General features: G+C 42.0%; 1 protein-coding gene across 1 annotated transcript in view; it reads right to left on the reverse strand.

The window, feature by feature from the left end:
- Positions 1–16,433, reverse strand: part of LOC308074756 (stAR-related lipid transfer protein 9-like) — a gene marked incomplete at its 3' end in the record, with an annotated part of 34,771 nt that overhangs the window by 776 nt on the left and 17,562 nt on the right. The window contains exons 4-21 of the mRNA XM_080414257.1: positions 14,321–14,437; positions 13,780–13,812; positions 13,566–13,627; positions 12,843–12,955; positions 9,060–9,202; positions 8,443–8,510; positions 8,045–8,142; positions 6,790–7,011; positions 5,760–5,857; positions 5,445–5,522; positions 4,840–4,917; positions 3,844–4,023; positions 2,844–2,895; positions 2,591–2,716; positions 1,946–2,028; positions 1,386–1,447; positions 640–833; positions 1–317 (exon numbers count right to left, since the gene is read on the reverse strand). Coding sequence (XP_080270383.1) covers positions 1–317; positions 640–833; positions 1,386–1,447; positions 1,946–2,028; positions 2,591–2,716; positions 2,844–2,895; positions 3,844–4,023; positions 4,840–4,917; positions 5,445–5,522; positions 5,760–5,857; positions 6,790–7,011; positions 8,045–8,142; positions 8,443–8,510; positions 9,060–9,202; positions 12,843–12,955; positions 13,566–13,627; positions 13,780–13,812; positions 14,321–14,437 — 2,124 coding nt within the window. The remainder of the gene's footprint in view (positions 318–639; positions 834–1,385; positions 1,448–1,945; positions 2,029–2,590; positions 2,717–2,843; positions 2,896–3,843; positions 4,024–4,839; positions 4,918–5,444; positions 5,523–5,759; positions 5,858–6,789; positions 7,012–8,044; positions 8,143–8,442; positions 8,511–9,059; positions 9,203–12,842; positions 12,956–13,565; positions 13,628–13,779; positions 13,813–14,320; positions 14,438–16,433) is intronic.

Below are 16,433 nucleotides of genomic sequence, written 5' to 3' on the forward strand. Positions count from 1 at the left end.
CTCCCTCTTGGCCTCCAAGAGATGGCGCTTGCGAGCGATCCTCTCCAGCTGGTAGTGCAACCGTTTCCTTCGGACGCGGCTCTCGGCGCGGCGCAGAGCGTGGTGCCTCAGCAGCTCCTCCTGTACCACCTTCTTCCTGGCTCTAGCCACCTTGGACGGAGTGGCTGCAGTGGGACCACCCTGGTCCTCGGACCCCTGGGTTGTCAGTCTCTCTAGGAGAGGGGCGGGGATGAGGTCGGTCTGAACTCCAAACTCCTGGGTCCCTCTCTGCTCTACAGCTGCCAGGTGCTGCTTCTCCTGCAAGATCCACTGGTGGACTGTAGAAAGATCAAACATCAATCATAGCAGATAATTATCCCACACAACTTATTTACAATTCAATAAATTACTCTGCCAGTCAAATGTCAAATGAAGAGTTGGGTACCAAGCTGAAAGAAGAACTACTTTTTTTCATTATTAGGCAATTTAAATTATTGTTTGAACATGCTAGCATGGTAATTCTTTTGTATCAATATACTTTATAATGAACTTCAGGTAATGATTTTTTTTTCAAAGATGCCTCTTTGAATGCTTCTGTACAATTCAATAATCTTTTTATAACAATAATTCTTGTTATTTGTCTTTAGAAAGTGAACTTACTCTCGGTGTGCTGCTGTCGGAGGAGGGCCTGCTCTCTCTCCAGCTCCCTCTCAGCCTGTCTCTGTTCAGCCTGGATCTCCCTTCGCAGACCCTCCACGTACTGCTGCTGCTCCTCAACGCGCTGCCTGGGAGGAGGCTCCTCGCTGGGGGAGAGAGGGGCACCAGGCTTCCCCTGGAGATCCTTGCCTACACCGCTGGGAGACAAACAAAAATGAAAGGTTTAGGGTGAGAAACGACAAGACAAAACAAATCACAGAGGATACTGTAAGCTAAAAGAATAAGGAAAAACACATCCTCCACGACTGCTCAAAGGTCTACAGTAAACATATCCTACTGTACAACCAGTCATTTTACCTCACGCCAGTAGAATTATACGCTCAAAATTGAAAGTTACAGGGCAGCAAACCACTGAAACCACTGAGTGAGTTCTTGGCAAAGGGTGTGAGTGGGAGCTACTGTTGTTGGGTTAAGTGCAGTGTGTCTGGGCTGTAGCCAAGCAACGACCCCAGCCTGTCCTGTAAACAAACTGTGACTGCTCATATAAGCACATACTATCATCGAATGGAAGGAAACAAGCATTAGTCTATTTCTATTATATCTACACCAGTGGCACACTTGTACTTTGTATCAAATATACATGATGTGAGTTGACAGAACAAGCTCAATCAGGCACATACACAGGGTTATAAAGGGGGACACACACCCACGAAAAACATTGACAATGTTTAATATATTTTGTATCTAACCTGGAACCATGGCTGAGAGGGCTGAGGTCAGTGTATATGCAGGTCAGCACACCTTCACTGGCCTGAGAACGGAAAATAAATATAACGGTACAAATACTGCTATGAGAAATATCATCCATAAGCCACATAATCATCACAACCCAAGTTTTTCCTTTACATTTTTTCGTGTCACTTTATTCAATGCAAATATTACCATGACACTTCTATTATTCACAGCGTTAACCCTGACAGCCTCCAAAGCATGTTGCCCCTATTGCATAATGGGGGACATACATTTTCAAAATGTTTTTAATATTGTCTGTGTGAGCAAGTTAAACATTCCGTTTATGTGCTAACATAATTGGCTATACTGTAAGTAATTCTCCCTATCACCCCCATTATATCTTCAACTTTCAATTTTTCCTTATGATCATTTTGAGAATAGAGTAAAAAAAAAGAACCATCTCCATTACCATCATCATAAAATCTCCTCCCATCACATCGGATAATGATCACTATTCACTCTGTTAGATAATTATCATCACCAACGTCATCATCATTAAAATGTGAGCTGCACTCACCCGTCTGCGTTCCATGAGGATGGCTGCCTCAGCAGGATGGTTGAAGCGGAATCTGTGGACTCCTCCCAAGGTGATCACTGTCCCTGGAGACAGACAGAGAGTGAGAGGAAGATAGATTCTGAACATAACATAATGCAGACGAGATGATCTTAGCGTGTTGGTGGCAGAAAACAAGTTGTGTTTTTCATGAATTAAACCTATATATATATATATATATGAGCTTACAGCATGTACAGTATGCATGCGTTACTCCGGGTGTTGAGTACATACAGTATAGTTGGTGAAGTTTGTGTCTACGTGTTTACCAGTGTGAGCATGTTGGTGGTGCCGGAGGGGGACACAGTGTGTGTGTATGCAAGAAATAATATTGAAATCACCACCAGCTGTGTAGTGAGCTTGTCCGTGTTTTGGTAGAGAAAAGCGGCATGTAGGTCAGAGTGTGTGATGCATTCCAAGTCGAAAAGAGGGGCGAGAGCATAAATATGCATCACTGTGTGTTTGTAATGCATGTGCACCCGTTTATACATTTTGTGTGTCTCCTATTTGTGCTTTTTGTGTTTATTTGTGCGTATTCATGTGTGCGTTGTTTTCTTTCTTTATGTTAATTTCATAATAACGCAATTTGATTTGAGGATTAAACTTCACCTTGTGCCAGTCTGCATGGCTCAGTGACCTCTCTGTCGTTGAGCAGACAGACACACCCTGGTAATGGCCTGAGGGTCACCACCCCTCCCTGGTTCTCAATCTCACAGCTGGCACTGCCCTGCAGGACTGGAAAAACACAACACAGACACACAGTCAGAAAAATTTGGTTTATGTTGAAGTACTGTCTAATAATGTGGGTTTAATATTTATTCAGAGTGCTTTATAATGTCGGGAGAGCATGTATCATTTATACCTATCTGCGGTTCTTCTAATTGGTCTTGAGGTCCAATGCTGGTTACTCCTTCCTATAACGGAGAACAGAGATTTAAACATGGAAACCATGCTGTGCATTTCATTCACACAAAACAAGATCGAAAACAAATATCAAACATATATTACCCAGGCAGGCCCCGAGCATACATTCCACAACAGATGAAAACGAAAACAGCATCATGTTGTGTTCTCTGCAAATAACTCGTTTCCTTCGTACTTCTCTACCACTTACAGAAGCTGTCAGGAAACTGATCATTTATTTACAGTGAAGTCCAACCCAGCAGGGATAAAAGGCTTTCTAAGCTTATTTTATCTTCTTAATGTCAGAAACACATGCGTTCCCAGGTGGCCTCAGCTCTTCTTATGCAGGAAGGAGTGCATTGTCAAGACCTTGTCAGGCCTAAGGGCATACATGTCATTGTCAGAATCAGCAGGGCTTAACCCGCCCCCTCCCAGCCTCTGAGCTAAGAGCCTCTGATCCAACCATCTTGGCTTTTACGCATTTCAGAACAAGACACACAGCGAAATCCACAGGACAGTTGAAGGGCAGAGTGAAAAAGAAAAACGAGAGAGAGCGAGAGAGAGAGAGAATAGAAACGCACCTTGTATCGAGAGTTTTTGGCAAGCGGAACAGAGATAGATAGAAGGAAAAGCAGGGAGGGAGAATCTAGTAGACACAAAAGATAAAAGATGGGTTTTAGTCGAGACAGCCGAAAAGTAGCCAGATAGTTGTCATCTGGTTCATGCAAATGTGTACGCAAATGTATGTGCGCGTGTGATGCGAGTGTGTGCGGGCGTATACAAGTGAGTGATGTGCATCTAAGATAATAAGACAGAAAAGCAAACAGAGGGAAAAGAGAAACACTAAAAGTAAGAAATAGTCATTCAATTCGACTAACACCAATACTAATATTAATACTAATGGTTATGCTAATAACATGAGCTGTAGCACACTAAAATCAATACTGCCAGCTGCATACCCTAAGGTGATAGAAGATGACCCCGGTGCTGAGGACATCTCTGTCCAGAGTGAGTAGGTGTGGTTGCAATGAGTTGATGAGGAAGCCTGCCCTGTCTCTGTTGATATCAACACTGTACTGCTCCAGTAGTGCCTTCTTGTCTCTCCAGCTCTCTGACCAGTCCTTGGTCAGCTCTTCCACCTGAGGATGGGACAGAAAAAAAATCAGAGTTTTAATTTGAGTGTAGAAATGCAACCAAATGGACCCGTTACAGAGTTGAATTAACATGGAGCATTTTATTATACTGTGTAGAATGCAGTTGATGAGCATTTCAGTTAATTGTTTATGATGATCATAACGAACAACATTATTTAAGATACAACCTATATTGACAGAGAAAATACTGTCTGTTTTGGCTGTTTTTGGTGTTCCTATCACAACCCTTACGGTCTATGACTCATCAACCTAATTCATATTTTTGGGGGCTTTTTGCTTTATCCTTTTAGCATAACCTTTCACCTTACAACCTGCACTGCTAACAAACCTGCTAATAAATCAATCCAATCAAACAAACACAATTTAGAGACACACTGAAGGCTGCTCAGTTTTATGGCTGCTAATGGAACATAACACACGTGTGTGTGTGTGTGTGTGTGTGTGTGTGTGTGTGTGTGTGTGTGTGTGTGTGTGTGTGTGTGTGTGTGTGTGTGTGTGTGTGTGTGTGTGTTGTAATAGTGTAATGACAAGAGACTGGACAAACATTAACAGAATGCAAACTTTCTGCAACTATGCAGGCAGTATCTGTGACTACTCCCATTAATATTAAAAAAGGACAACAAGAGCGAATGCCATACAGTAAGGAGGTTAGAAGGAGCATAATTGTGCAGAATGAGTGGCAATGTCACCCTCCTTCCCCCTAATTTACATAACTCATTTACATAATAATGTACCGGTGAGATCAATCCAGTACGGCCTGGTGTTGTCAATAGATAAGATCAGATCTCCGCACTGTGTTACCTTCAGTTCATTCTGGAACACAATGTCAGAGAGATTTCCATCCCTCTCATCGCTCAGGGAGGGGCTGGGATTACGCTGCTGTCAATGAGAGACAAATGATACTTCAGTTAAATATAGTCTAACTACCTACTCTACCAGCAACATTTCCAATAGAGGTTACAACAGAGAGAATGTAGCCTCTAACCTTGGTTGGTATTAATGCAATGTTCCAATCTGTTTAACCCATTAAGACCGGGAACGCATCTGTGTAATTTTTAGACTCCTTTGGCTATTCAAAAAATAGCACATATACAAGCTCATAGCTTGTAGATCTGCTATTTTTTTTCAAATCTTTGTATATATCATTTTTAACTCAAATCTTTGCTTCTGGGGGTCCCTGGAACAAAATATTTGACAAATGTTCGCTTAAAAAAAAATTATATTCAAAGATTTGCAAATTTTCAAGATTTTTCAAAAAATTGCAGATCTACAAGCTCATAGCGCGGCACTCGGTGCCCGCGCTATGAGCTTGTAGATCTGCTATTTTTTGAATAGCCAAAGAAATCTTATAATGACACAGATGCGTTACCGGTCTTAATGGATTAACTATTCAGGACCACCCGTACCATTTCAAAGCTCAGAAGCATGCTTTTCAGCCTGTCGATCTCCTCTCTCAGTTCCCTGATCAGCTTGACACTGGCATCCTGTAGAGACATTATGAATAGTCAGTAGACCGTTTCATATTTCATTTCATCGTGCAGATAATGAAGTAAAACAAAAAAAAAACATTTAATCAGGCCACTGCCGCGCCGCCGACTAAACGCAGACAAGAGAAGCCGTGTAAAAGATAACGAACAATACAAGACTGATGTGACGTGACCCTCCTCCCCCCCTACAAGCCAGCTGGAGAACAAACGATGAAGAAGACAATAGCAACCGACCTCATTAACGCGAGGTTTGTTGACAATGTTCCTGGCGTGCGCGGCATAGCGCAGGGTGCTGAGGGTCTCGTTGTAACTGCTGCCAGAGGGGGACACAGCTGCAAAAGATACACCAAATCATGTTAATCATGAAGCATAATCACCTGGAAAGATCCTAAATGCTACCAGCCTTCATTTCAGGGTAAACAACACGAGTTAACCCATTAGAGCCGGGAAAGCCTCCGTGTCATTTTAGATTTTATACATTGGCTATTCAAAAATTAGCAGATGTACAAGCTCGCAGCGCGGCACGAAGTGACGCGCTGCGAGCTTGTACATCTGCTAATTTTTGAATATTTTTTTTGTATATTTTTTTTTAATATTTTTTTTTAATATTCTTTTTTAATATTTTTTTTTAAATCTTTTTCTTGAATATTAAAAAAAAAAAAAAATTGAATATTTTTTTTGAATATTTTTGAGTCTTGAAAGTGTGAGAACTATTGATTTCGAAGATATGTAGTAGAAGAAATGTGTGGAATCGGCCTCAGGTCTTAAAGGAGGAGTTCACCCAAAAAATGACTTATTTTGTATCAATTACACACCCCATGAAGCCTTGATTTCACGGATTTATTCTAGTTTTTGTGGCATTCCTAAGACAATAATTTGATGACCGTGTGTATTTCCGGTAGGAGACACAAATAATCTACTTTGTGTCTCCTACCGGATACATTAGACGGTAGGAGACGGGAATCAAATTATTAGCTTAAGAATGCGACAAAAACAAAAAATAATCCATGGATTCAAAGCTTCATAGGGTGTGCAATTGATAAAAAATAAGTCATTTTTTGGGTGAACTCCTCCTTTAAGGGTTAAAGGACCATACCGGTGGTCTTGTCACATTTAGCCCAACATTTTCTTGTACACACCATAATGGACACGTCCAGGACTCACTTCCACAACACAAGTTAAAAGGACCACACCGGTGGTCTTGACACGTTTTTAGCCCAACATCTTCTAAACGCCAACAACGGAACACGTCCCGGAAACTCACTTGCGACCATGATGGTCTTGGAGTTGCCTCCCAGGCTGTCCTTGAGGAGCCAGGTCAGAACCGAGTCTCTGTAGGGGATGAAGCAGTGCCTCCTCCCTCCTCCGGCGGCACCTCCTCCAGAGAAGGAGCTGCTGTGGCTGCCCACCGTGCTCCCGGTCCCATCGCCCTCGCTGGCTACACTGTTGATGCTCTGACAGCTGCTGGACATCTGGGAGTTCTGGGCTGAGGGAGGCATGGACAAGGAGAGAGGTGATGATGGGCGTGGTGGTGGTGGTGGTGGTGTGGGGGGGTTGTTAGGATAAGGAGAGGAACAAATGGAAGACAAGAGGCAAGAAGCATGGATACAAAAGAGCAGTGGTGGGAAAAATCTGGAATTCTAAATGTACTTGAATAAAAGTACAAAAGTATTGGTATCAAAATGTTCTTAAAGTACCAAAAGTAAAAGTACTAAAATGTTTGAAAACAGCAGATCTACAAGCTCACAACGCGTCGCGATGCGACGCGTTGTGAGCTTGTAGATCGGCTATTTTCAAATAGCCTAGGTATACAATTGGGCTAAAGTGGTTAATGTATGTTTTATAATATAATAATTTAAGTAACTAGTAAGTAAGTTTTCAAATAATTGTAGTGGAGTAAAAGTACAATATTTGCCTCTGAGATGTAGTGGAGTAGAAGTAAAAGTACTGTAAATACTCAAGTAAAGTACAAATACCTCAAAATTGTGCTTAAGTACAGTACTTAAGTAAACGTACTTAGTTACTTTCCACCACTGCAAAAGAGCGAATAAGTATCAAACAGGAAGTGAAAGGGTAAGTAACAAACAGTATGGAAGGAGCAGCAGAGATAGAGTGAAACATGGAGGGAGTCAAAGATGGAGGAGGTAAAGTAGAGTCGTGCCTGATTTATACTTAGGTGCGTGCAAGACACTGTGCAGCCAAGTATAACTCAGGCTTCAGTATAGTAGCAGAAACAATGGGAGAGGTTAAGGACACAGGGGACGGTTCAGCAAAGCACAGTAAAGGAGCAAATACAGCATGCTACAACAAGTACGCACTTTATGTAATGAATGTCAAAATAACCAGTGTACAGATGGTTATGAATAACCAAGACTTCAAATTCAATCAATTGCAAAAGTTCAGATAAGAATGAAAAGTGATAATAATCAGAGTAATAAACAGATGGTGACGATAATAATAAAGACGGCAAATTCAATCAATTGCAACAGTTCAGATAAGAAAAAATATTTTCGATTTACCAAGAGCAGAGATGACAATGCCAAGAGTGACTAGAGACTTGTTGATGTTGGAGCCCTCGGTCAGTCTGTCTCTGCAGTAGTGGGGGTCAGCCCTCTCACTGTTACAGCCAACACAAAGAAAATCAATGTCCATAATGTTGTGAAAAAGTTGTCTTATGAACAAAAATGCAGTAAACCCCAGCATTGCAGTAACATACCACTAGGGGGCAGCTTTGGCAATGACATCTACTCTTTCAATGACTTACTGTATACTGCAAGTTAAGAGTAGTAATAACACAGAGTAATAACACATTGCCCTTTAACTCTCATTGAGGATAACATTATTAAAGAATAACCACACCAAATGGGTACATAACAAAAAAGTACTGAAACGAATGAGAGAGGAAGAAAAACCTCACCTGCCAGCCAGGTCAACCAGGTTGATTTTACTGACAATTTCTGAGGGAAGATTATTCTCTAGGATAGCCTGCAGAGGGAAGCAAAAGTAATCAGATAGAGCCATGCAAACTAACACAGGTCAGGCTGTGATAGCTTGAGCCATGCAAACTAACACTGTGATAGAGGTTCACAAAGTTAAATGTGTGGTTTGTACATGATTATAAAACATAATACAGATGTTAGATGCAAGCTATAATGTAAGATAGAACTATCAGATTTGACACAAGTAGCTCTGATATCAGCAGTGATAATGTACAGTAAGGCTGCCATCGATTATTTTCTTAGCGATTATTCAAGCGATTACTTTTTCGATCAATCGAATCATTTTGAAGCGTGTTTTATGATATTTTCTTTTTCCTTTTTGACTGTTGTCAATTCATTGAAGGGGGAAAAATCGAATTAACTTTTTATACTCAACTAAATGGATTAATTTGATTAACCACTTAAGCCCTATTTTATACTTTGTTATGCAATGCTGTCGTGCAAAAATTGCATCTCATGTCGCTGTGAAAATCAGCTAATTCTGTATTCTAACACAACCAAAAATCTATTGTTTTATCAACTGTTGCATCCTTACCTGTGTGTACTGGATGGAGAAGATGGCATGGGATCTGCTGCTGGCGTCATGGTTGTGGGTCGCTGCAGTGATGCGGTTGGCGATGCCCTCCTCCAGCAGACTCATGGCCTGTTTGCTGTCAGACACCACATGCTGTGACAGGTCTGACAGGGCAGATTAATGGACAGACCATGAGTAACTAGACATTTGTGTGACCAAGGGCCAAGCTTTGATGAGAGAATTAGCCATTAGATCCTATTCAAATGATTATTTTTGAATTGAAATAAGTCTGAGTTATTACGGGCCCCACTTTGACACCGACAGGCCCTGAGATAAGCAAGAAAACAGTCAAAACCCAAGCAGTACACACTGAAATCCTCAGAGCCCAGTATACCCAATCCGTTTGGTTACATTTGTACACTCAGAGTTAAATTAACAGAGAATTTTACTAATCAGTTTGTTGGAGGTAGAGAATTATCCACAATTACAAAGGAGTAGTGATTAGAGACATTTCTATAGGCTATTGGTTCTCAAAGTGGGGTCCGTGGACAGCCAGGGGTCCTTGGGAGGGTACAAGGGGGGTCCCCAGCTAAATTAATCTTAATACGTAGCGTCACAATCATTTTAACCACTTTATACATATTTTATACTTTGGGTATTCAAAAACAGCAGATATACAAGCTCACAGCGCGTCACATTGTGCCGCGCTGTGAGCTTGTACATCTGCTACTTTTGAATCCCTGGCACAAAACCTTTTCAGATGGGGTCCGCGACAAAATATATAAATTTGGGGGTTCTTGACATGAAAAGTTTGAGAGAACCACCTGCTTTATTAGGCAAAGGAAATGTGTCTCATCAGTACTTGGTATGAATGTGTCTTCCCTCTGGATTCCCTTGCAATGGAAACTAGACGCGTCGCAATTCAGGGCAATTGCAGAGTGTGGTTGCGCCGACGCGAGTCGCGGGTCGCTGCTGTCGGGACTCGAGGAATACCGTCGGAGGCTGCGCCAATTACAATGTCACGTAACTCCTGAGATCACTTGCGTTTCATTTTGAGAGGATTGATCCCCCCAACATAAGGTTTTTGCATCAAACGGTTACATTTTGCGCATTTGTGGCGCCCCCTATGGATCAAAGTGGAAATGCTTTTGGGGATTTGTTGAGTAAACCATCCTCGACATGAGATTCAAATTTGGGATTGACTAGACGTTTCGTTCGTGTTTTTTGGCATTCTTTGTAAAACAGGCCCCTCCCGCTAACTTTGGAATCCAATTACGGCCAAACGGTATGGACTATCAAAATTCCGCTTGGATATGTTTATCGCATGGGTCCATAGATCAGATCATGTGTACCGATTTTTGAAATTCAAAATGGTGGAAAATCTATCCAGACGGAAATGGGCGTGGCCTATATGGGGAGTTGCGTCGTTTTTCATTTTACGACCTACGGTTCAAAAGTTATAGGCCAAAAGGTAAAGTGGGCTGTTATAGCGCCACCATGAGGCCGATTGGTTTAATATTTGTTTAAATAATTTGGCAATAAACTATGAACCTCCCCTCAAAGTTTTGTAACTCTAGCACTTACGGTTTCCGAGAAAGAAATACTTGAATTTGAGTTTTTTCATTTTCCCATTAAAGTGGATGGGGAATGTGCTAATAAATCAATATCAATTAAACTATGTAGCCAATCTCTTAGCAAAGTACAAGCACAGGATTCCCGCTGAAGCCGGTCATTTTGACATATGGCATGAAATTGGGAAAAATAAACTGTGGGAGGAGTAGCAAAGCAAAAAAAAGTTTATCTAGAATAAAGTCGGTAGAGTACTATAGTCTGGTTGCCCATTCGGGCAACCACACTAACTACGTCAGACTGCACCACTTCCAGAGGTGAATCATAACAATTAAGAGACATGTGCGTGATTGCACACACACATAGACATGTGCGTGATTGCACACACACACATAGACATGTGCGTGATTGCACACACTGAAACAGTCTAATAACCGTCAACTTCTGGTTATAACATTTGGTAACATTAGCCTTTATTTATCATTAGCTTGGCCAATGTGAAGCATGTCAGTTAAATATTTCTGCAGAAGTGAGAGATTGGATGACTGTGATGTGTGGACAGACAAGGACTGGGGGAATGGAGGAAGAGAGCATTAACATGACAATGTGCTCTCTGTGTGTGTGTGTGTGTGTGTGTGTGTGTGTGTGTGTGTGTGTGCGCGTGTGCGTGTGCGCGCGTGTGCGCGCGCGCGTGTGTGGAGTGGAGTGTGCTCCTTGGAGCCACAAGGAAGTGACCTCACTTCCCCCGGGCCTGCTGGGATTTCTCCTAGTGCAGACAATGAGTGGATGTTGGACTTTAAAGACATACAGAGAGGGGAGGGGGGAGGAGGAGAACTTCAGAGAGAAACAAAGTGGCGTAACGGTTTAAAACAGAGAAAGGTTGCGGTCAGACTGGAGGGGAAAGCAAGGGGGGATCAAGAGAACTTCCTACAGTAACAGTAATTTCTTTCCAAGAATTTGAGCACATTGGGAGGTCTTTATAGGCTTCCAATGGCGATTTATAAAGATGTGGGTAGCGACAGATCTCCTCACACAACCTCTCCTCAAACACAGCGTCCATGTTTCTGTTCTAGCACATGCGCAATCACCGTAGTTGTATGCACATGTAGTACGTGTGGTCACAAAATCTGAGATGCACGTGGACATGAGCTGGTGACAAACTTTCCGTCATACAGTATGACGCGATAACATGGCTATGCGGATGCAACACACGTATAATTGGCCTCTAAAGTGTGAGAGAAACAGAGAGGGGGGGGGGGGGGGGAAGAGAGAGAGAGAGAGAGAGAGAGAGAGAGAGAGAGAGAGAGAGAGAGAGAGTAGAGATGAAGAGAAAGAGAGAGGCAGAGAAGAGAGAGCAGGGAGAAAGAAAAGCTAAAAGGAGGTGTTGGAGTACAGCCACTAAAGCCAATTGTGGATGTAATCAACAGTTGAACTGTGAACACAGTTCCACCACACACACCACAGTGACCTACAAACTAGTAACACACAAGTATTACGCAAAATACTCTAGACTGTCCCAACAGTCCAAATCCATAATTGGACCAAATTATGAGGCTGTGTGTATTACACAGAAAAGATTGAGTGTTTAGGGACAAAACATTTAGCCTCGTGTGTCCCATTCTCTCCTTCACCTCCCGGAACCACACCCCGGGAATAGTTCCTTTCACAATCAATCCAGTGCTGACTATGCTTGAGTAGAAACGATGGTCTTTGGCCACTGTCTGGGACCTCCATTTACTACTTTGGCCTGAGCTGTGGTAGTACTAGACCACAAGACGTTAAAAACACACATTGTCCTGATCTGAGCTACCACTTAAAAGGGATCAAGCTCAAGTGGTGAAAGCAGGGGGTTGTTATACATAGGAGACATACTGTAGGGTTCTCAACAACTTTGCCAGGTCCCAAAATGTAAGCCATGAAATATTCAGACAAGGCCATGGCTAAAGAACTTGAACTCAATGATATGAAGACATGTTGAAATTGGCTGAAGTGCTCCTTTAAGGTACTAATGTTTGTTGATCTTTGTTAGTGACTGAGTACTTTGACAAAGATCCAGCAGGATCTAAAAGTGAGTACCGTGTTCAATTTGATGCTTTGCAAGAGTATTGTGCAGGACTTTAGTTTTATATCCATCACTAATTTGTTAGTGATGGATATAACTTTTTAAGCTTTAGGCTGGGGACAGAATTTCATATATTGTGCCCGGTTAGACTGACAGTTGCCCCCCAGTCTTACCTTGTACGTAGGGTCCTTTCTCAGGATGCTCCCTGACCCTCAGAGAAGTTTTCTTCTTCTGCTCTCCACCGCTCAGCAGGTCTCTCACTCGCTCATTATAGATCTCCAGGAAGCTGCAGGAACAGGAAGGTAAGATATTATATAATATATTGAGATTAGAAACAAACCAGACATAAAGTCAGGAGAGGGTCAGTGTAAACATTGATGGAGTCAGCTATTATGTTAGTTGTAATGGACAATCTACAGTATATAAATAGGGAAAGGGCAATCAATTTAAAAAACACTGGAATTAGTATAATCTTTGTAATGTTAAATAAATTAATTTTATTGTAACTGATAGGAATTTGCATGCTGAACTGACTGAAAGTTATTTGACTCTAACCATCACTAAACCCTCATTAAATGTATATACAGTATGAATTGAATACAAAGGACCCCAATGGAAACAAGCCATAGGCTTTCTTAGGTTTTAAATCCTCTTAGCTGATCTTGCATGTGACTGCAAGTGTGTCTAAATGAGGTAAGGTGGGACAAATCATCTTAATTCTTAGAAAAAGGCAAGAATTATATTTAAATGAACTGTACTTTCCTGTGCTTTTTTCTGCAAACTGCCAATAAAGTATTCAATCAATCAATCAATCAATCAATCAATCAATCAATCACTCACTCACATTCATCATCAGGGAAACTTTCATAATAAGACAACTGATATTTGGTTCATACCTGATCTCCACTCTGCTTGTGTTCTGCCCATCTGGGGAGATGTCGTCAGACCTGAAGAGTCCCTAACATGACAGGAAGGAAGATGGTTAATTGATTATAGTATATTAATACAGTACTTAATGGCTTGTATAGTGTTGCATAAAACCGCCATCACATGGAGACCACACATCTCAAAATGTATGGATTCTTCATGGCTTAACAATAACCGTCTTACCTGGCAAATCCTGGGGGTCAAGCCAATGGAGTCCTGCAATCATAGACAAAAAAGCAAATGGAAACAAAATAAAACAAAAAATCTTCCAGTAAATATAACAACATAAATGTAAAGGATACTATCATGCACTAGCATGCATGATGGGAGAGATTTGTCATTTTCTAAACAATGTGATCAGCTCTGTTGTGCCTGGAAAGATCAACTTAGCCTGGCATTGACTTATTAGTAGGCAGAGATCACGCAGAGCCACCAAATTGCTGGTCAAGAATCAAAACGTGGACGTTAACAATTATGTGGCAGAAGCATTATCCAATCAGCTCCTTTATTTTTAAGCTATTATTTGATGGCGAAAGTGGAGAGAGACAGGAAATGCAGACAGAGTAGGCAGGGGAATGATACCCAGCTGGGAATCGAACCAGGGACTCACTGATCAAGGCATTTTGCGCCCATCTGGTATGCACTCTAACCACTTGACTATCTGTCCTCACATGAATCCTCTTTTTTACTAATTCCATGCGGTAATCCTAATTCTCCTCCTCACCGGTGTTCCCATCATGGTATAAGTCTTCCCAGATCCAGTCTGGCCGTAGGCAAATAGGCACACATTGTACCCCTCCGAAGCTCCTGCCAACACAGACACACCCAGGTCCTGGAACACCTAAGACAAACAAGACACACATAAATAATTAATTTACACCAGGAGCCCTGAATACACACATATACGTAATCATGCATACACACCCAGGATGACCAATACAAATAGTTACAGGTCACAAGTACAGGAACCAATTCTTTTAACACCTGAGTCCCATAATATCCTATATTAAAATTGGCTAATGGGAGAGCGGGCGGGCCAAATCAGTCAGCTCCATAAATGGGCACAAAAGGGGGCATGCCCATATATGGGCATATACTGATGACATCAGCGATCTCCATATATGGGTATAAAATGGACATGGACTGACAGACTCTGCGCGAGCAGCGGCAAGGACTCGAAAGGAGTGCGGTGCCCGCTGTCGAGTAGTTTGGATATCCAGTTGTCCAGAACCGCCGATCCAACCAATATGCCCATATATTGGCATTCCAATATATGGGCATATACTGATGACATCAGGGATCTCCATATATGGGACAAGGACTGACAGATACTAAAATTCTCCATGAATTCAACGCTTCACGAGGTGAGTAACTGATAGAAAAGATTATAATTTGGGGGATGAAATATTGCTTTAGGTACAGTAAGGTGAAATGCTGATAAAAGAAGATAATGTGAGTTTCATAAGACATCTACAGAGTGCAATGAATGGCATGCACTTTCACAAATTAAAATGTAGATAAATCATTGTATTTTTTGAAAGATGAATAAAATTAAGCATCTCTTAAAATGAACATAGGCCTACAGTATTTTGGAACATAAAACAGACAAGCCATGTGATGTCACATAAAAACGAGTGCCAACTGCTTAGGTTGAGAGAAAAGACCACATGCTGTTATGAGCTGAGAAGGTGTTTACACTTAGATTCACATTGTGTTAGATCATGCGTGCAGATTGGAACCAAGGCTTCACAATCACAATAAAGAGGCACCAGGCCAGCATTGGGGAGGGAGTCGGGAGGGACCTCAGCTTCCTGGCTGAGGTGTTTGGCTAAGGAGCAGGGAGGTTCAGCTAATACTCATGGTAAACACCTAGTGGGGCGAGTATGTGTATGTGGTGCGCGTAACATCTAATTTACACTTGATTGAGCATTGTGTTACGCACCGAAAATAGCCTATCTACAAATAGTGTGACACCGCACACTAAAGGCCAATTTAACCTTGGAACGACAATTGTTGAACGACGCGTCGCATGACACTTGTTGTTGCAGCAAGTGTACAATATGTGTGCGTATTCAGAAATGGGTTTGCGAGTATGTTATGTTTGTGAGTTTGTATGTTATAGTACATGAGTGCATAGTGAGTGCAAGTACAAAAAGTGTGTGTGGAGAAACTTTCAAAGTGACTGCATCAGGGAAAATAAACCCCGTAGGCAGTGCGGTGGTGAGACTGGGGAGTGAGAGGAGGTCTCATACAAAACAATCTAACCGGGAACCTTGTTTTCCTTCCGTCGTCGCCCGCCTCTGAAAGCCAGAGCCTGGAAGGCTGTTGGCATCACAGGGGGCCAAACCCAATCACAACCACCTACGTATGTTTTTAATGACGAACATTACATGATGTCTTGGCAAGCAACGTTTAGCTCTAGGTATGGTAGAGTGTGTGTGCGTGTACGTGTGTGTGTGTGTGTGTTGTAATCAATCATAAGTTATAGGTTGGACAAATGGACAGATAAATTAAGGCACATTTGCCTTGCTCTGATAACAAATAAGAGGACCTTGCTGTACAGTTTTAACAGTGAGCAAGATGTGGATGTTCAGTATGTACAGTTAAATTAACACCCCTGTGTAGGTGTGTGAATGTGTGCATATGCACCAACACACTTTTTCGTCGGTGCAAGATTAAAGGTTGTTCACCCTGGATATTCAATTAAAAAAAAACAGAACCAGTTCCCACCCAACGTTAAGGACATGGCCTCTCCACCGCCCATGGGGGGCCGCCCCCCCACAGCCTCGCTCCCAAGCAAACACAGGCCTGGGAGCAGCAACCTGATCCGAACCAGA

The sequence above is a fragment of the Gymnoscopelus braueri genome (genome assembly GCF_963280865.1).
Source record: "Gymnoscopelus braueri genome assembly, chromosome: 19".
Classification (NCBI taxonomy): domain Eukaryota; kingdom Metazoa; phylum Chordata; class Actinopteri; order Myctophiformes; family Myctophidae; genus Gymnoscopelus; species Gymnoscopelus braueri.